Consider the following 22,792-nt stretch of genomic DNA (forward strand, 5'->3'; position numbering starts at 1 on the left):
ACATATTACCTTAAAATGAAACTAGATAAAAGAATTTTCTCTTTTGTACAAGTCCTCCTATATCTATTCTACCATTTCCTCCTCCTCCATATTTTATTCTTTCTTTCCATTCTTCCTGTTCTTCATATGTTAGCTCTCTCTCTCTCTCTCTCTCTCTCTTCCCCATATACTCTCTCCTCTGCTCTCTATATAATGTAAAGCATGATAGGAAAAATCCACCAACCTGTCAATCAACCAACATTTATATATATGTATGTATGTATGTATGTATGTGTATATATATATATGTATGTGTGTGTGTGTGTGTGTGTGTGTGTATATATATATATATATATATATATATATATATATATATATATATATATATATATTGGGCTTTTGGTCATTGTGGTGATAGTATTTATTTGGCACTGTTTCAACTTATTCACTATCATAATTGTCACTCTCAGAATTGAACAAAGAAGTAATCCTTACAGATTACAATTCCACCACCCAAACGCTTTATAATCCCTTTTTTATCTATTCCCCCACCCACAGCTAAAATAAATTGTACTTCTGTTTATATTTGAAATGTGGACAGAGAGCAACTATTTATATATTGTATTGTTAACTTTTGTGTATATAGGAGCACCAGCATTATGCTAACTGACTGCAATGAGCTACATTTAGGTCTATTTTGTTAAATTGCCCACTGATGAAAGAAAGGCTTGAAACATAGCCAGAATAGTGTGTTTGAATAGCCAAGATGTTTTAGGGAATGTAAATGAAATTTATTGTCAAAACCAAGCCGAATTGATGGCCAAGAATTAGTTATTAACTCTTTAAGCATTTAGATTACTCTGTCAAATGTAATCCTCATTTATCCACATTGTTTTCAATTAATCATGCATTGTCTCATAGCTTCAAGTTTTCGATGATGTGATTGTATATTTTTAGAGTGACATTGTAGGGTAGGTGTGAAAGGCTGGATATGGCTAGCTTAAACGCTAGAGGGTTAACTCATATTCCCTTTACTCGCATTTGCAATGTTGCTTGATTTTATTCTGGGTTCATCATCATCATCGTTTAACGTCCGCTTTCCATGCTAGCATGGGTTGGACGATTTGACTGAGGACTGGTGAAACCGGATGGCAACACCAGGCTCCAGTCTGATTTGGCAGAGTTTCTACAGCTGGATGCCCTTCCTAACGCCAACCACTCAGAGAGTGTAGTGGGTGCTTTTACGTGTCACCCGCACGAAAACGGCCACGCTCGAAATGGTGTCTTTTATGTGCCACCCGCACAAGCCAGTCCAGGGGCACTGGCAACGATCTCGCTCGAAAATCCTACAGGAGCCAGTCAGGCGGTACTGGCAACGGCCACGCTCAAAATGGTGCATCTCATGTGCCACCCGCACAAGAACCAGTCCAGGGGCACTGGCAACGATCTTACTTGGCTTGCCGGGTCTTCTCACGCACAGCCCATTTCCAAAGGTCTCGGTCCGTAGTCATCGCCTCGGTGAGGCCCAATGTACGAAGGTCTTGCCTCACCACCTCAGCCCAGGTCTTCCTGGGCCTACCTCTTCCACGGGTTCCCTCAACTGTTAGGGTGTGGCACTTTTTCACGCAGCTATCCTCCTCCATTCTCACCACATGTCCATACCAGCGCAATCGTCTCTCTTGCACGCCACAACTGATGCTTCTAATGTTCAGCTTTTCTCTCAAGATACTTACACTCTGACGGGTATTCACATTGACATTACACATCCAACGGAGCATACTGGCTTCATTCCTTGCGAGCTTACGTATGTCCTCAGCAGTTACAGCCCATGTTTCACTGCCATGTAGCATGGTTGTTCGTACGCATGCGTCATACAGTCTGCCTTTTACTCTGAGTGAGAGTCCCTTTGTCGCCAGCAGGGGTAAGAGCTCTCTAAACTTTGCCCAGGCTATTCTTATTCTAGCAGCTACACTTTCAGCGCACCCACCCCCACTACTAACTTGGTCGCCCAGATAGCGGAAGCTATCGACTACCTCTAGTTTTTCACCCTGGAATGAGATAGAAGTTGTTTCCTGTTTGTTTGCAGTCTTTATTGCACCTGAACATCTGCCACAAACAAAAACTAACTTGCTAGTTAACCTGCCTTTGATGTTGCTGCACCTCTTATGTGTCCATAGCTTGCACCGGGTACATCTTATAGAGTTACTACCTACTCCTTTTCTACATACTGAGCAGGGCCATCTACCTGAAGGGGTTTGTGTTTTATCTACCTTCCTACTTATTAGGATTTTGGTTTTAGCTAGGTTGACTCTAAGGCCCTTCAATTCTAGACCTTGCTTCCACACCTGAAACTTCTCCTCTAGTTCTGATAGTGACTCCGCAATTAGGGCAAGGTCATCAGCATAGAGGAGCTCCCAGGGGCAACCTGTCTTGAACTCCTCTGTGATTGCCTGGAGGACTATGGTAAATAATAGGGGGCTGAGGACGGAACCTTGGTGGACCCCTACCTCTACCCGGAATTCATTGCTGTACTCATTTCCAACCCTCACCTTACTGGCCGCATCTCTGTACATGGCTCGCACAGCTCTCACTAGCCATTCTTCTATCCCAAGTTTCCTCATTGACCACCAGATAAGGGATCGGGGGACCCTGTCAAAGGCTTTCTCCATGTCAACGAAAGCCAGGTACAGAGGTTTATCCTTGGCTAGGTATTTCTCTTGCAACTGTCTCACTAGAAATAAGGCATCAGTAGTGCTTTTACCTGGCACGAACCCAAACTGCATCTCATCTAAATTGATTCGCTCCCTAATTAGTTGGGCTATGACCCTCTCTGTAACTTTCATAACCTGATCTAACAGCTTGATGCCTCTGTAATTATTTGTATCTAAAGCGTCCCCTTTACCTTTGTAGCAGTTGACTATGATGCTGCTACACCAGTCATAGGGTATGACTCCTTCGTGTATCACCTGGTTCGTAATACGGGTGACTAGGCTATAGCCAACACTGCCAGATATTTTGAGCATCTCTGCAGTGATTCCTGATGGGCCGGGGGCTTTCCCGGTCTTCATACTCTTAATTGCTTTATCTACCCTGGTACTATCAACTCGGATAGCTGGTCCCTCTATTGGGTCGACATAAGGCAGGCTCTCTTTCTCCCATTCATTCTCTTTATTAAGCAATCTATCGTAGTGGCATCTCCAGACCTCTTTCTTTGCATCCTCATTTAATGCAAGCGTACCATCATCCATGCGAACACATTTCTCTCCTACAACATCACTATTCTCTCTCCTACACTGTCTTGCAACCCGAAATACCTCGAGTCTTTGGTCCTCACGGCGCAGAACATTGGCAAATCTTTCCTTATCTGCTTCCCCTCTGGCTAAATAAACCTGTCGCCTAGCCTCCCTTCTGGCACATTGGTACAATTCCCTGCTACCACCGTTCTTCCAGTCCTTCCAAGCTTGTTTCTTTTGTCTAATAGCCCTGTCTACCTCCTTGTTCCACCACCACGTTACTCTGGGTTGGGAGGGGACCTTACACCACCCACAAATCTGGTCGGTGGCTTTCAACAGGTTGTCCCGCAGAAATCTCCAATTGTCTTCCACGTTGTATGATGCTATATCCCCTTCTATTTCGTTAAATGCTTCAAGTAACTTGTCTCTAAGTCTCTGTCCGTTTGCAGGGTCTTTAAGCTTCCACACCCTTCTTCTCCAAGCCTGTCTAATTCTGGGCACCCATTTTGCCTTGATCCCAAAGTCGCTAACTACTAATCTATGTTGTGGGGTACATTCTTCGCCAGGGTAGGTTTTGGCATTTATAAGCCGCCCTCTTTCCCTATTTCTGGCGAGGATGTAGTCGATTTGGCTAGAGTGTCTGCCGGAGCGGTAGGTGACTAGGTGACTGGCAGGTTTCCTGAAGTTGGTATTGCAGACTATAAGATTGGTTGCATCACAGAACTCCAGCAGTCTGGTTCCCTCCTCGTTGCGGGAACCGAAGCCATAGCCTCCATGTATGCCATGGAAGCCCCCAGCACGACGTCCGACATGACCGTTGAAGTCTCCAGCCACAAAGAGAAGGTCCCTGTCACTCGTCGACGAGGTAGTTTGCAAGAGGGTGTCATAGAATTGGTCTTTCAGACCATCTGGTAGCCCAGGTTGAGGTGCATAGGCTGAGATGACAGTAGCTAATCTATGATGAAGCACTAGTCTGATCTTAAGTACTCTGTCACTTACTCTAACGACCTCGATTACCTTATCCACCCATTTCTCCGCTAGAAGTATTCCTACGCCCCCGACCCCGTCAGTGTTCCCTGCCCAGAAAATCTTGTACCTGTGTTCTTTGCCTGTGAGGAACCTTGCAGAACCTCCTCTCCATCTTACTTCCTGGATGCAGCACATATCTACGCATCTCCGTTCAAGCATCTCAACAATTTCACCAGATCTACCTTTCAGCGTGCCGACGTTGAGAGTGCCAATCCTAACAGTATGGGTGTTGGGGGTGTGGGCCTGTAGCCTGGGAAGAGGAAAAGCAGTGTCGTGTACCGTGGCAAAATAAATTTATTATTCATCGTCAATTGTTGGTTCGTGCTATTTTGAAGTTAATTAGACTGCAGTGTGATTAATTAAACTAACACTCATCAGTTCCTGAAAAACCAATTAAATATGTCTTTCACCGGCCTCTTTCACCATAATGACGACAGTTTCTGTGTCTTCCAGTAATTCTGTAATTGCTTTTGCTCATTGTTAATCCATTTCAAAGCCTTTTATTCACAAGCACAGTCAGAGTTTCTGTCTCCAAATGTCTTCTTGTAGCCGTGTAGATTCTTTAACTCTTTACCATTCATATTATTCTGTCAAATGTGATGCTTACTTATTCACGTTGCTGTGAATTTAATCATGCTGGCATGGGTTGGATGGTTTGATTGAGGACTGGCAAGCCAGTAGGCCACACCAGGCTCCAATCTGATCTGGCAAGGTTTCTACAGCTTGATACACACATACACACACTACAAGCTTCTTTCAGCTACTATCTGTCATATCCACTCACAAGGCTTTAGTTGCCCCACGACTATAAAAGAAGATACTAGCGCAAGGTGCCCCACTGTGCGACTGAACCTAAGACCATATGGTTACAATAAGCTTCTTAACCACACAGCTATGTATCTATATTAAAATTATTTTAAAGGCATTTGTCAAAGGAGCATTGAAGTTGAATTCAGTACCTGAAGCTTGGATTCGTTAAAAACAGGATTCTTTGATTTCCTGAAATGCTAAATTGTGTTTTATTTACTGAGAAAGAAACAAAAAATCCTTTAAAACCTGCGCTTATCAAAGGTTTTATGTTGATTGAAATAAAAATAGATTAACTGGCATACTGTTGAGTGAGAACTTCAGCATATCTCACATTCCTGGCACAACTAACTCTCCAGTTGAAGAAAACTTAGAATAGTCAACTTTGTGTGTAGAAGTAGTAAAGCACAGCATTCTTCTGTAATTAGTGGGTGCACTGTTTAACTGAAGAGTGTTTTGTTGAGCTTTACAGTTTCATATTGCGATATCCAAATTGCCTTCTTCGGGTTGTAAAGAACCGCAAATGGAAATAAACTCTTCAATGCTGGTGTGTTAGAACATTGGTATTACATTATCTGTTAAAGGCCAGCGAGTACTGTAAACTAACCAATCCTCCATGTGTTGACTTAGATAATCAATTAAGAAATTTACACTGATAATGTTATTTAAATTTCCTGTGTAAATGACCGGTCAGTGTTAGTTTTGGTCCTGGTTAGGAAGAGATCATTTGTGTAATTAATTATAATTGTTAGCTATACCACTGTGGATATCTTTGGGAAAATTAGGGCGAATGGAGTGCGGTGGTATGGGTATGTGTTGAGGAGGGATGAGGAGCATGTTTTGAAGAGGATGCTAGAGTTTGAGGTGAATGGACAGTGAAAGCGAGGAAGACTGAGGAAAATATGGAAGGGACAGGTGGAGGAGGAGATTGGGAGGATTGGCTTGAGAAGGGAGGATGCCCAAAACCAGGCAAGATGGTGAGCTGGTGGGAGGGCGGTTGCTATGGCATTGAAGTAGATCCAGCAACCTCCGTTAATGGGGACAAAACCCGGATTCAAAATGATGGATGATGATGTATATCTTTTATCTTATACTTGTTACAGTCATTAGACTGCAACCATTCTGGGGCACTCCCTAAAAAAATTCTTAGTCGAATGAATTGAACCAAGTACTTGTTTTGTTTTCTTTTAAGCCTGGTACTCATTTTATTGGTCATTTTTGCTAAACCGCTAAGTTGCAGAGATGTAAACACACCAACACCGGTTGTCAAGCAGTGGTGAGGAACAGACACAAACACACATACGCACACACACACACACACACACACACACACACACACACACACACACAAAGGGCTTCTTTCAATTTCTGTCTGCCAAACCCACTCACAAGTCTTTGGTCAGCCCGAGGCCACAGTAGAAGACACTTGCCCAAGGTGCCATGCAATGGGACTGAACCCGGAACCATGTTGTTATGAAGCAAGCTTCTTATCACTCAGCCACACCTGCATCATATGCAGATGGCGTGTGTAACCTGAAGTAGAACAAACAGTAGAGATAACACATTGTTAATAAGCTGGTCAGTAGCTGGAACTGCAGTTCCTTGTTAGTAGTTTGAGAAAATGCCATGTTTACCTGGCAATGAGGTACAATATTCTTATGTAACACTTAGCATTTCTTTTTATATCATTTAGAAGAGATGGGAAAGGAGCCATGACCTTTGCAGGTCATGACCTGCATGACCTTGATGAGATTAATATGGTACAGTTCTCATCTGGTCTGAATCACTACAAGTCAACGTCTGCTGCAAAAGCACGAGTGAGGAATGAAATTCTAGGAAAGAATAAACTCTGCTTAATAACCGGTGAACGGTATTACAGTGATTGCAAATTTTGGCACAAGGCCAGCTATTTGGGGTGGGGAATAAGTAAGTTGATAACATCCACCCCCAGTGTTCAACTGGTACTTATTCTACCAACCCCAAAAGGATAAAAAGCAAAGTCAACCTTGGTAGCATTTGAACTCAGAACATAAAGACACAAATTGCCGTTTAGCATTTTACAGTCAAATAGAAAAAAATGTGATTAATTAAGACATGTAACGATTGACACATGGTTTGTGTCATGGACCGGATTCTCTTTTCCGTTTCGAATTGCTGCTTCTTATTAGCTAAATATCATGTCAAATTATTCATATATTAAGCACTGCAATTTATAAAGTTTTATAATAATATTTTCTAATATAATAAATGAGACTGGAGTCTGGTGCAACCTTCCAGCTTACCAACCCCGGTCAAACCATCCAACCCATGCCAGCATGGACAACGGATATTAAGCGATGATGATGAATGAAATAATCTACCAGTACTTTAAATCATTAATGAAAATTCAAGATTAGTGATTAGTCACAAGAAGTTTGTGGGGGTCTCCAAAATGTTACTTGTGCTACAAATAGATTAAAATTTTTTTTTGTTTTTTTAGAAATATTCAACCTGAAAATTCAAAGTCAAGATTGCTAATAATATTTTATATATTTATCTATGTATTATTTATTCATTTATTTTTACTTTGTTGACATTGAAAGAACGATAAAGAACTTAGTAAATTGGATACCTTGAAAATGCTTATTGCATCGAGATTAGTGTAATTTGAGTGTTATCAACATTTTGATGTGGTGGTGGTGGTGGTGGTGGTGGCAAGAGCAATATCAGTGTAATCGTGGTGGTGGAGGTGGTGGTGGATTATGTACAGGAAACAGGAAAATAAGGTGAAAACTAATACCAATGTGTTCTTTTTTTTGTTTTGTGTTTTGTTTCATTACTATTCTATATCCAGAGAAGAAATCTTTCACCTGCAAATTGAAAGTTCTATTCATATATAAAAAAAAGGCTATTACATTAGAAGACAATTTTAAATTGAAGCATCTCTCTCTCACTCTCTGTATATATAAATATATATATGTGTGTGTGTGTGTGTGTGTATATATATATATATATATAATGTTTTTTCTAAATTTATTTTACAGATTCTTGTAATAATGTCAAGTTCTGAATGAATTTCATCTTAAAAGTACGCTAAGGTGGTGGTGGTGGTGGTGGTGTAGTAACATGCAATCTCTATAATCAGAAAGCAAATATTTTGTGCAATCAACCTTGTTTAAAAAAAAAAATACAGGAAGAAAGAAAGAAAGAAAGAAAGAAAAAGGATGGTAGTGTGGAGAAGGAAGGTGAAAATTGTACTTTTCTTAAGATATTTTATGCATTTAATAAACTTCAGTTGATGAAACTTTCCTTAATAGAAAAGATAAGAGCTGGCTTTTCAGAGCCATGACAGTTGATACCCAGAATTCCCTGTAATTCAAATGAGTTTATCATGCAAATATTTTGTAGTATCTTTGTATTATTTGTAATGTCTTCATTTGACAAATATTAAGGTTGCTAGCTGGTAGATTCGTTAGCACACCGAGCAATATACTTAACGACATTTCATCAATCATTATGTTCTGAGTTTAAATTCTGCCGAGGTCGACTTTACCTTTCATCCTTTCGGGGTCGATTAAATAAGTACCAGTTACACACTGGGGTTGATGGAATTGACTTAATCCTTTTGTTTGTCCTTGTTTGTCCCCTCTGTGTTTAGCCCCTTGTGGGCAATAAAGAAATGAATATTTGTCATATCTTCATATGACAAATAGTAAGGTTGCTAGGTGGCGGAATCGTTAGCATGCCGAGCAAAATACTTAATGGCATTTCATCTGTCATTACGTTCCGAGTTCAAATTCCACCGAGGTCAACTTTGCCTTTCATCCCTTTCAAGGTGTATCTGACTTTACCCACCCCCGAATTGCTGGCCTTGTGTCAAAATTCGAAACCATTGTTTGTTGTTGTTGTTTGATGTGTTCACAACAGCTGACGGTTTTAGGTTATCTGTCCAGTTTTAATAGTTTCCTCATTTAGGATTGTGCAATATATCATTTGCATATGGATTGTGTAATAAACACAAGGCACTTGGTAATATTGGGGCAACATCACAGAGTATTATTTCAACATGAAAGGGAAATAGTGCTGTGTTGTGGTTATTGTTTTAATCTTAGATTCCATAAATAGTGCTGACTTTTTGTAATTGTATATTGGCAACAGTCTGTCTGATATGAATAATGTTTGTGACTTCTTGCAATTAGTCATTGCATGTGATCATATATATAGAAATGTGTTTGTATGTGAGCGTGTGTGTGTGTGTATAGACATTATACATGCACACTCATGCACATGTACATATATAGCTTTATGGTATGAGATATTTGTGCTTAGTTTTCTATGTTTCAGAGTTTGATATGTGGGTATATATGTTGCGTCTGTGTGTACTGTGTATGTGTGTGTATCTATATCTATATATATATATATATATATATATATATATCTGTAAAGTGGTTGGTGTTAGGAAGGGCATCCAGCCCTAGAAACCCTGCCAAATCAGACTGGAGTCTGGTGCAGCTCCCCAGCTGTCCAGTTCCAGTCAAACCATCCAACCCATGCCAGCATGGAAAATGGAGATTAAATGATGAATAGATTTATTTGAGGTAATTGTGTTTATTTTTTTTAAAGTATTTTTTCTCTATTCTTTGTTTTTTTTTAACTATTTAAATTCTTTTAAAAATTTCCACACCTACTTCACGTCCATGTGGCTGTTCCTATATTTGTTTCCAACTGACACACTTGAAGAGATTTGTGTTATGTATTTCCTATATTCACTTGATGAAAGACAGAATTTTGGTTGCCAAGGAAACAGCCGTTGTTAACGGAGAGATTATTTTTCATGAGGATTTGTCACTAAGATGAATAAATAGTGAGGCATCTGTGTGTGTGTGTGCGCGCGTGCACGCTCGCTTTTTTTGCGTATAATTACATAGACTAAAACATTCAATATACAGAATGAATATCAAAGATATTTTTACAAAGAAAAAGGTTGAAAGTGACTTTAACCACCAGTGAAAAGCCTCTCTCAACCTCTTGTTTGTTAAAGAAATCTGTCTGTTTGTCTTTCTGTCTATTTATTCATCCATCCATCCATCTACACATGCTCACACAAATACAAGTATACACACGCACAGCACACACACATACACACACACAATGATATATATATATATATATATATATATATATATATATATATATATATATATATATATATATATATATCATCGTTCATCATCATCATTGTTTAACGTCCGCTTTCCATGCTAGCATGGGTTGGACGATTTGACTGAGGACTGGTGAAACCAGATGGCTACACCAGGCTCCAATCTGATTTGGCAGAGTTTCTACAGCTGGATGCCCTTCTGTAGAAACTCTGCCAAATCAGATATATATATATATAGATATATATATATATATATATGCATACACACATATGCATACATTATCACCACCATCATCATCATCATCATTTAATGTCCATATTTCCTGATGGTTTGATTTGGACCATTCAGTAGGATCTGACAAAAAGGAGGACTGCCTTGAGCTCCCTATGTCTTCTCTGGCTTGGTTCCTATGGCTGGATGTTCTTAATGTCAACTGCCTTACAGGTTGTAGTGTGTACCTTCTTAATCATACCAGAACTGGTGAGCTCACTGGCTAACTCACAAGATAAAACCCCTTGATAGAGTTGAGGTGCAGAATTGAGGGGAGATAGATCACAATTGGCTGCTTTTAAAATTCCAAGCAAGTTTATGTTGCAAACACCAGATTGACAATGACGTAATTATTTTACTAAATTACCCTGTTACTCATTTCAGTCCAGTAATTAGATTGTAGCCCTAGCTGGAGCACCACCTTAAAGGGTTTCAGTCAGACAAATCGCCCCCCAGGATTTATTCTTTGTAAGCCTAGTACTTATTCTATCAGTTCACTTTTGCTGAACCGCTAAGTTACTGGGATGTGAACATACCAACATCGGTTGTCAAGCAATGGTGGTGGTGGTGGGGAAACACAGACACAAAACCACACATACATGCACATACATACATACATACATACATACATACGTATATGTGTGTGTGTGTGTGTGTATGTATATATATATATATATATATATATTTGACAGTCTTTTTTCAGTTTCTGTCTACCAAATCCACTCACAAGGCTTTGGTCAGCCCAAGGCTATAGTAGAAGACTCTTGCCCAAGGTGCCACACAGTGGGACTGAACCCGGGACCATACAGTTGGGAAGAAAGCTTCTTACCACACAGCCACACCTGCGCTAACATTCTACATTTTTTTTTTTTTTTTATGAATTGAAATAAAAGTAATGTATAGAAGCAAAAATATGGAAACAAATAGATTAAATAAGGAAAGAAATTTAGCATAATGAGAAACATTTTACATATGCAGCATTTTAGCAGAGCTTGTTGCCATGCTATATTTTGGCATATGACAGTTTAAACCAGTGCCTTCTTACTGCAGGTTTTCTCAGAAGCTTGGAATGAAGATCTTAATATGCCACACCTCTCATAACTGTGTATTTTGATATGTTGGCACTCCTAGCAACAGTATACATATGTATGCCACACCAAACTTTCATTTAATACACTAAAAATGGTTACTTCCACAGGAATAGAAAGAGATGCAGCCAATGAAATGGTTTTTGTCATTAAATATAACAGGATTCTATCAGGTACATTAGAACACATCAGAAGAAGTAAACAAAACTACATGAACAGTATATAGAATAATTCACAGAAAGTGAACAGTGAATAAGTTTTCAAAACAAAAATAATAATAATAATAATAACAGGAGTGTGGTTGGGGAATCAGGTGTATCTGTTGGTGAATTTCAGGAAGCATGGAAGTTTTGAAGGATGTTGTATCTTGACAGGTAACAACTGATATGGGTAGTTTATTCCCATGCTTCATCAATTCCGAGTGTGAAAGAAATGTTTCCGAAAGTCATGGATGTTGTGTTGTTTTATGATTTTGTAGGCATGTCCACGAGTGTCGGATGTATGGAATTCAGAAACGTGTCCTGGGTTGTTGTTGGAAAGATGATGGATAATTTTATAAGTAATGGCGACTTGAAGCTTGTTAGAATTTATGGTTTAAAATTATTTTTAATGCAAAAATTCACGTGTTAGGAAGCAACGAAAAGAAAAATAGATAGCCGATTCCGGGCATTTTCGACCATGAGGAATCCATTGGTGCGACTCCCAGATTGCTATCTTGTAAGGTGTGGATTTCTATAGATGCAACACACACACACACACAAACTGAGCTATACTATAGGTATAGATGATGAAAAATGTCGACTACATTGTTTGTTTTAGCTAATGAAAGACAAGACCACTTGATGTAATAATTCCACACATAAATGTGGTTGAGATGTTTCTAGCCCTACCTAAATGTTACAGTAGTTAATTTTTATATCCAACTAAATGTGGCTGCCTTGTTAGAACATCAATTACTGTGTTGTTATTCTTGAGCAATCCTCCCATATAGGCACTTGCTGCATAAAAGCACACGTCACTAATAATTAATTAGAGTAATTGCTGTTTAACCTTTGAGCATTCAGATTAATCTGTCAAATGTAATGCTTATTTATTCACATTGTTTTGAATTAACCGTTATCTTTTAGCTTCAAAATTTCAATGATGTGATTGTTTATTTATAGTGTGACATTGTAGGGTAGGTGTAAGAAGCCAGATTTGGCCAGTTTAAACATAAAGCAAGAATATTTGGGCCAGTTTGAGCATAAAACAAATATACTATTCAGGCTGGTTTGAATATTAAAGGTTTAAAGACGCATCAACATGCACAAGCACTCAACTTCCTACAAGCACATAAACTGTGAATGCAATTATATCTAATGAAGGACATAAGACAAATAAATAAGGTCATGAAAATAAGAACAAGTTAAGTGGGCAATCATCCACCCCCACACTTAACTGTTTTGTAATCTAACTTCCCCACTGAACTAGCTCCAAAAGCAAAGCAGGCCAGAATCATTCTTTCCACTTTTCTACATCCAGCATAGCTTTATTTATTTATCTTCCTCAGAGATATATGATCTGGCAGGAGGCAGAAGACATGTCTCTACCAGGGCTTTATTCTTGTTTGATGCAGCAGCTGCAGGCAGGGGGACGCTCCATGGCAGACCCTGCACCAGATGGCTGGATGTGTTTCTGGAAGATCTCCTGAGGCTCAGCATCATCTTGGAGGATGCAGAGAGGCTGGTACAGGACGGGACCAGCAGCAGTGGTTGGCCACTGGTGCACCCTGTCAGCTTTACACATGATGACGCCTCAGGGACCACTAAGCTGGGATGACCCTCAACCCCATCAAGCAAGCGTGAGAGTCAGTGAGTGAGTTATATGATCTTCCATACACACAGACATCCTTATCCTGTTTCTAATGAAATTTAATCCCACTTCTATCCCCATACCATCTCGTGTTACCTTATGCCACAAGTTCAAATCCTAGTGAAGTCTACTTTAACTTTCGTCCTTCCAAGGTCATTAAAGTTGAGTGCTTGTGTTTATTGAATTAACTTTACCCTCTTCTGAAATGCGTGAGTTTCTATCAAGAACTCAATGTTCATTTTAATTAGAAACGAAGGCTATTTTTTTAATTGACTTTTATAATTAAAGCCAAGGTCGTAAAAAACTGACTTCTAAGTTGTTCCACCTAGTATGTACAACTTGTAACACCCGCCCTCAGTTTTAGAGGTATGTCTCTCTATCTCTCTCTATCTATCTATCTATCTATCTATCTATATATATATATATATATATATATATATATATATATATATATATATATATATATATATATACATACACACATACAGTTTCCATTCTCCAGCTGCTAAATCACTCAGAAAGCATTGGTCAGCCTGAGACTATTGTAGAAGACAGTTGCCATGCAGTGGGTTTGAGCTAGAAACCACATGCTTGAAAACCGGGCTTCTGAACCACACAGCCGATGTAGGTTAAGCCATATTGCTTAGTCAGCAGCTAAGTCTTGTTGATTTTCATCTTTAAATCAGGAATTGTTTTCACTCTTATTTTTAAAGATGATAATGAGATTCAATTCGTTTTGCAAGATTCCTGATGTGATAATGAGATTGTTGAGAGATTTGGCAGCTACAACAAGTCAGCTGACTAGGTTGAAATGTACTTAGAAGTTCTCTTTGCCTGATGGTGAGTGATAGTGATGATGATGATGATGGTGAGGATTAGTGGTTATTATTATTACATCTGCCTTAGCGAAGGTGGAGGTATTGTTTTCAGCCGTGTTTGTTTGTTTGTCTGTGGACAAGATATCTCAAGAACTACTGGATGGATTCGGATGAAACTTTCAGGGATGTTTGGCCTCGTGACTGGCACAAACTGATTAGATTTTGGGATTGATCTGGTACTGGACAAGGATTCTGGATTAGTTGCTATATTTACTTTACATGAAATATTATGATTTTACATTGACTTTCAAGTCTTTCTCTGATTATCTCCCTTGAAAGTACACACCTGGTTTCCACGTAAATTACGGTGGCATTGCTGTTTCCAAAGTTTTATTTTTGCTTCTCTATTTATTTTACTCGCGTTTCTATCTTCGTAGAAACTGATAGATAAAGAAATCAAACTACATAAACAAACGGCAGCAAAACCGTGTAAAAAGCACTGGTGATGGTGCCATGTATGAAGCATCCAGTACACTCTGTAAAGTGGTTGGCATTAGGAAGGGCATCCAGCTGTAGAAACCTGTTGCAACTCCTGGCCTCGTCAGCTCCTGTCAAACATGGAAAACAGATGTTAAATAATGGTGATGATGATGATCTTCATTATGTTTTTGATTAGTTTGATCTTCGATAATCACCTTCAAGTATTTTATTCCAAACTAGATTTGAACTAGAAACACAGATGCATGTGCATTTAGTAATAATACTGTTACGAATGATCAGAAGCTAGAATTATAGTTCCTTCCCATAAAATACTTCTGGTTTTGTCTATTATTTTGCTTTGTTTCCATTGTTCCAACATACTATTTTCATCAAAATCATTGTTGTAAAATATTGGGTTTAAAATCACTCTTAATGCACATTCTTCTTAATAACAGGTTTGTCCAGTTTCAAACAGATTCTCCTGCATTTTCAACAGATTTTGTTACGCTTGTGAGCAAATAAAATAGCTGGAGTAATTTTCTTCATGTGTAACAAGTCAACCAGAATGATGTTTTAGGGAGTGATACCACCATACAGGCCAATGAAATTGCCTGTTTCGTTAAATATAACAGGATTTTACTAGTTATAACCATATTTAATAACTGCATAGATTTCCATAGCAAAGGTAGATTGGAAAAATGAAGACAATTGAGCTAAAAGCACGGCTAAAGAAATAAATCCTGTTTTAGTGTTAATCTCTTGCGTTATGCAAATGTGTGTCATTACTTAAATTTTTTTAGTGACATATGAAAGGGAGTTTGTATATATCTCTGTAGCAGTACATGAAATAGTATTTCTGGAAAGTCAGTAGTGGTATATAAAGCTGTACTTTTACATCTCAGTTTGACTCTGTCGTAAATATATATATATATATACTTTTATTCTTTTACTTGTTTCAGTCATTTGACTGCAGCCATGCTGGAGCACTGCCTTTAGTCACAGAAATTGACCACTGCACTTATTTTTTGTAAGCCTAGTACTTATTCTATCAGTCTCTTTTGCTGAACCGCTAAGGTAAGGGGACATGAACACACCATCATTGGTTGTCAAGCGATAGTGGGGAGACAAAAACAAACACACAAATACATACAAACATACATGTATATATATATATACAACGAGCTTCTTTCAGTTTCCATCTACCAAATCCTCTTTCCTCCTAAAAACAAACAAACCCTACAGTGAATTTCAGCTTGTAGTCAAATGCCATATTCATTTGGCTTGTCCTTTCATTTGCACTAATGTTATTAATTAGATTTAAGTCAGCTCTTTTTTCACACTGATGTATCATTGTACAGTGATAACTGAGTGAGTGTTAGAGAGTCCTACACGTGCATAGATCAAAGACAGCTGATGTGTTGTGTTTTTATCTGATCTGATATCACACTGCTGCCTTTGTCAAATAGAATCACAGTTGTGTTGGATGCAGAGTTGTCGTCAGTCAGCAGAATGAAGTCTAGTTTTCTGCCCAGCAGGCTTTTTATACAGAGTCTGTCACAAAATAGTGATGCTCCTTCCTGTATGGTGGGTGGAATGATGTAAAAGTTCTGTTGCATTAAATTTCTTGTGGCATTCTGTTGAAAATGTATTTTGATAGGTCTCTTGTTAGGGAATATATCGGGGATTTATCCAGTTTGAAACTCCTCCAATTGGAGGGTACAGAATGGAGGAGTGCTGGAAACAAGGTGGTGGAGAGGATTTGTTTTGGCTCTTTTATATTCTGAGTTCAAATTCTGCTGCAGTTAACTCTGTCTTTCATTCCTCTGGGGTCAATAAAATAAAGCACCAGGGTTAATGGTATTGGCTAATCTCAGAATTGTTAGCTTTGTACCTAAATTGGAAATTATTATTATTATTATTGTGACGATGATGGCGGTGGCGGTGGCAAAATGTATATGAATAATAATTCCTATTTCTTACCCTAACATAAAGAAGTATCATACATATACAGATACATAAATATATACACATACATACATACATACATAAATATACAGATACATAATTATATACACATGCATACACATACATATAGAGGCAAACATGCAGAGAGGAGTTATGTGAAAATATTTCAAGTATTAATTGATGGTTCTTGAAATATTATATAATGTGTCGGCCTATTTTAACGAGATAACACACCACGGCAGTAATAATTGTTATTTCTGTTATTTATATATATAGTATGACCTGCAAAATATGAGTTATTTTTCAAATGGCCTTTTAAATTGCACTGCACTTCAGTTTTGACTCGCTTTCTCACAAAATCTGTCTCTGTCTCTAGCTGGTTGGGAATAGATTACTTCTACAGTCTCTCTCTCTCTCTCTCTCTCTCTCTCTCTCTCTCTCTCTCTCTCTCTCTCTCTCTGTTTATACCTCATCAAGCAAATATCTACATCCACATTTTCACACATGTGCAATATAATTACTTTCTTTTGACTAAGTCCTCTGCCTGAGCAAAATGAAAGATTTGTTGTTCACTGGGACTTCAGGTTTCACCCCTAATGCTTTGTGCAGTTGTGTGATTGAATATATGTTAAAATTCACAATTTTACAGATATTAATTTCACTGTTTTCTGCACTGAAAATGATCCAATCAGATATAAAGCTTTCTTTGATGGAGAATCTGGTAGATACAATTCTGTTTCAAAGAACCAGATGTTAGTGAGTTTTAAATATGTATATTTGATTCAACTGTAATTGTGGAGATATAGTGTTTCTTTGCTATATATCATCATCATCATCATCATCATCATATGTCTGTTGTCCATGCTGGCATGGGTTGGACGGTTTGCCCAGGGCTGGCAAGCTGGAAGGCAGCACCGGACTCCAGTCTGATTTGGCATGGTTTTCTGCGGCTGGATGCCCTTCCTAACACCAACCACTTTTCAGTTGTGCTGGGTGTTTTTTCCTTCTTCGTGCCACTGGAACTAATGAGGTTACCACATAACTTGTAAAAAAGGAAAAATGAAGTAGAGTTTATTATAAATGTGCTTTATATAATAAGCAAAATATTTTATAAATATGTTCTTTAAATATACTCCATTGAACAGAGTCTATTAAGGTTATATAATGTGGACTCTTCTGTTATAAACATCATGTGAGAGTTCTGCAACATCTTGCGAAACAACTTTCACAGTTAATTTGTTTATAGTAAGCAAATAAATGTTTGTGCTGTACATTAGCTATACTCTCTCCATCAAACTGACATTACCTGTACAGGTGCATGGGCTGCCTCACATCAGATGTTGAAATGATTGCACAGCAATGTGAAACGAAGTGCCTTTGCTCAAGAACACAACCCACCGTCCGCTCCGGCAATTGAAACCATAAATCTTGCAATTGTGAGTGCAACACATAATCTTTGGGTTTATGTTGTGGCAAGAGTCATCGATGCCCCTGGGTGATTAGAAGAATGGACTAGCCGGACTCTTATAAAAAGTAGTATATTGGTTGGGATGACCACGCTTGAATGGTGCTTTTTACGTGCCTAGATGCGAGGAAGCACAAGCACTTTCACAGAAACGCATGACGGAACTTCTGCCTACCAAAATCACTCACAAGACTTTGGTCAGCCTGAGGCTAGGGAAGAAGACATTTTCTCAAGGTGCACTGCAGTGGGACTGAACCTGAAACCATGTAGTTGGGGAGCATGGTTCTTACCCACACAACTATGCCTGAATATATATAGTTACATAATGAACAGGAGGAATATTCAATACAAATGTGTGTGTGTATGTGCGTATATATATATATATATATATATATATATATATACATACATACATACATACATACATACATACACACAAACACATGCATAGAGAAAGAGAGAGAGTTAAGTAATTATAAAAGCTGCTAGGAAATCAATTAGTTTAGGATATAAAAGCCTATTTATAGGCTTAAAACATATTTAAATTTGCTGAAGCCAATTTATAACTAGCTTGTTCATTAGCTGTTCTAAACTAGTCTACTCCTCCCAAACAAAGAACACGAGAAGCTGCACAGATACTAAAGAGAGCCACGTTGCTCAACACTGGTAGATTTGCTGCCAGGCACCAAGCTTGATGAAAATTTGAGTCTATAACGATAGTTTTTAATCAACTGCAAGTCCAAACATGTTTTAATCCTATAAATATCTTTTAAACATATAAATAGGCTTTCAGACACACTGAACTAATGTTAAATGAAGACTTGATATCAGCATGTTTAATTTGTGTGAGGTATAACATTTTATATGTCTAAGTGAGTAAATAAAGAAATTATTTTAGGCTTAAAGCTACAACAGAAACTGTTTTTAAGGTAACTTAAAGCTTAAAATAATGTCTTATATATTGACATAAGGCTACATATCTTTAACTATGGACATAATCAAGTATTGTTACATACAGTGTATGATTGGAAATTATTTCATTGGTAACAATGAAGAAAATACATAGTTTACTCTGATCAAATTTGATCTCAGAATGTAGAGAGACAGAACTCGATTTAGAAAAGGATTTAGTTTAACCAACTCTTGTTTTTACTCCTCTGATAACATTGTTACAATATGTATATATATATATATATGTGTGTGTGTGTGTGTGTGTGTGTGTGTGTGTGTGTGTGTGTGTGTGGATGGAGATAATATAGAGATTTGATGCTGTATTATTTCTAGCTGTCCACCACTTACAGTCTTCTTCGTAACCTAAAATAATATAAATGGAATGGTTTCTTTTTTCCTTTTCTTTGCTTTCTGAGTTTGGAGAAAGGTGTAGTACCCATGGCTTTTAAAGGCTATCAGAAACTGGTCAGCTCAATGCCTTTTATGTTCCACTTAAACTGTTGCAAAAAAGATTCCATGGACCACTGTTCCAGGAAAGGACTCAGAAGATGAAGCATGCGGTCACTGATGAGGTCCCACTGAGGAATGAAACCAAAACTTTGTGACCTTGTGCTTTTGTTCAGAATCATTGTGCTGCTTGTTCCTTGTGTTTTTGTCTAAAGTTTCTGTACACATGCACCCCCACCCCATCACACATACACCATACATTCATATGTATATATATTTATTTATTGTTTGTTTGTTTGTTCTTTCAGGAAAGGGAGACGTAAAGACAAGGATTCTCCAAGCCCGCTTGTCCAAGATGAACAACGACAATATCTACAAGACACTTGTGTCCAGGAGAGAATTATTCAAGCTGATTTTGAAAAAATTGTTGATATTCCATTTAGTTTGGATTATTGCGAATGGTTAGCCACACATGGTAAGTACTTTGATTGTTTTTTTATTTTAGTTGATGCATTTAAGGAGTACATTATTCAAACTGTAGGATATATGGTGTGAGGGAGATTTGGTTGGTATTTTAAGCAGATCACTTGACCCTACCCACCCACCTCATTACCACAGAGGCTCGTTTTTTTTTCATGGATATTAATGTTTATGGTAGGGATTAAATTATCTCTAACTATACAACTAGCAAAATGTTAGGAGTATGATAAAAATGCATTCAGTCCATACTGTAAAGTCGGTCAGGAGAGGATGGTACCCTGCCCTAAAAATTTGGTATATGTTGCAAAATGATAAAGGACTACCACCAACTAATGCAAACTTGGAAAAAAGGACATAAAAATGAGGATTGTTGTTGTTGTTCTTATTATTAGGATGGGTTTAGCATGCTGGGTGAAATGCTTAGAGATATTTCGTCTGTTGTTCTGTTCTTAGTTCAAATTCCGCCGAGGTTCACTTTACCTTCCATCCTTTCGGGATCGATAAATTAAGTACCAGTTGTGTACTGGGGTTGATCTAATCAACTGGCCCCCTCTCCCAAAATTTCAGGCCTTGTGCCTAGAGTAGAAAAGATTATTATTAGGATGGTAGATTGGCATCATTAGACCATTGGACAAAAATGTCTTCTGATGTTTGTTCCAGCTCTTTGCATTCTGAGTTGAAATCCTGTTAAGGTCAACTTTGCCTTTCATTCTTCCAGAGTTGATAGAATAAGAAACGGTCAAGTACTGGCATTGACATGGCTGACTTTTCCCTCTTGCCAAAGTTTCTGATCCTCTGCTTATGTAAGCAACCATCATCATCGGCAGCAGCATTATCATCATTATTATTAACCAGGCAGCGAGCTGGCAGAATTGTTAGCACATCCGGTGGGGGGGGGGGGGCGCTTTGCAGCATTTCTTCTGACTTGACATTCTGAATTCAAATTGATAAATTAAGTACCAGTGATTCACTGGGGATGTAATCACTTATCCCTCCTCCCAAAATTGTTGGCCTTGTGCCAAAATTTGAAACTATCAATATCATTATTATTAGTAGTAGTAGTAGTGGCAGCAGCAGGAGTAGCAGAGATGGTAAGGTTCTGGACAAAATTCTTGATTTTTAGATTGATGGAGTACCAAACATTTCCAGACTTTTGCAATCTAATCAGAAATACTTTTTGATTCAGTTAATCAATGTATTCGTACTTGATAGATCTGGTCTCAATCCAATCAACTCTAATCCACCTGTACAAAAATTAACCTTGTGTTGCATTCAAAAGTAATCAATATTTTTACTTGAAAGGGAGTAGAGGTAAACAGAGGTCATGGTTGTTGTTTTTGGCTGATTAATTCAATTTTATGCACTGCAAAGTTGATCTGGCTTAATATTTTCATTTCTGTTTTCTCATTTTCCCCCCATTGTGTTTGACTTTGTTATTAAGGCTGACTTCCTTCAGCTATCCTATTGCTTGTAGTTGTGAAGGGTTTTAACTCCACCATCACAGACACCCTATTGCATGCTATTGATCTATGGTGGACATATCGCTGATCATGCAATGTACAAGTGAACAAAGCTATTTGACTTTCAGTTCATGACCGGTCAGTTCAGATATGTGACATTTTGGCGCCACCTATTTGGTATTGCTGATTTGATGCTGCCTTATTTGACATTAGATGTTGCAACATTACTTTTATTCTCTCCATCATTCTCTCTCTGTTTATGTGTGTGAGCACATTTCCTTTTATGTGTATGAGGAGAGGGAAACTGTTTGTGTCAACCATGTTCAATTAAGCTCTCTCTCTCTGAATCGGTATATTTCTGTCCACATGTATGTGCGTTTGCTTCCAGCAGCAAAAAGTACTGTTGCCAAAACCAACTGAATGTCCAGCCAGCCGTGCTGCCAAATCGTCTGTGTCCAGTCAACCGTCTTAAATAGTATCAGTTCACATCTACTGCAAACATTTTGCTGTGTCACTGTCTGTACCTAGCTGGAGAACAGATACCATCTAGTTATCACTACAGAAGCAAAAACTTTATCACTATTGATTGACGCTTGTGGTTTGTGAAAAGGTTAACTAACAATCGTGCTAAACATCAATATCCTATATCATTTGCTTTAATAATCTGTTACAGTGTCATCACAGATGGAACCAAGATAGTACAAGAGTCGTTTATCATTCTTTAATCCTTTTTTTTTGTAACATGAGGTCTTCATGAGAAATAGCATAAAATACTTTCTTTAATATTATTTTAATAGTAAAATAACATACAGAATAACTGATTTTTGTTTTCATTTGTTCAGGCACATAATTGAGATCTGTTTTATTTTTACTTCTTAGTTTAAAGAGGATCTCAAACCCATAATTGTCTTTCAACTTTCCCAAATCGAGTAATGTAGTAACTAGCTGATATCCTGCTTTCAGAAGAGATGATATAGATCTTTCTTCACCTAAAGTATCCTTGCTGGCTGCCCTTAAAAGTTTTGATCGTGACACAACATCTGAAATTCCAAATGTGATATCAGAAGTCCTTGTTTTCTTTCTGTTTACATTTTTACTTGGTTTCTTGTTTCTGAGCTTACTGACATCAAAACCTCGACAGGGCAGAGGTAGGGAGGGGATTCAATTTCCTACTGATGTTCTAGAATCTTCAAAATATATAAACTCACCCGGTGAGATGGTAAATATGAGTCATTTGCAAATATGAGTCGTCTGCTTCTTGTTGAATAGCTGTAGTCAGTTCTATAATTGTAGACCTAGGGAAAAGAAACAACTGATTGAATGTCTTA

General features: G+C 38.1%; 1 protein-coding gene across 1 annotated transcript in view; it reads left to right on the forward strand.

Moving 5' to 3' along the window:
* The window catches only part of LOC106877172 (MOB kinase activator 2), a 60,579-nt gene that overhangs the window by 21,409 nt on the left and 16,378 nt on the right, over window positions 1-22,792 (forward strand). Inside the window, exon 2 of the mRNA XM_014926001.3 lies at window positions 19,833-19,999. Coding sequence (XP_014781487.1) covers window positions 19,833-19,999 — 167 coding nt within the window. The remainder of the gene's footprint in view (window positions 1-19,832; window positions 20,000-22,792) is intronic.

Source organism: Octopus bimaculoides, chromosome 11 (genome assembly GCF_046866305.1).
Source record: "Octopus bimaculoides isolate indiv1 chromosome 11, ASM4686630v1, whole genome shotgun sequence".
In the NCBI taxonomy this organism is placed as follows: Eukaryota; Metazoa; Mollusca; class Cephalopoda; order Octopoda; family Octopodidae; genus Octopus; species Octopus bimaculoides.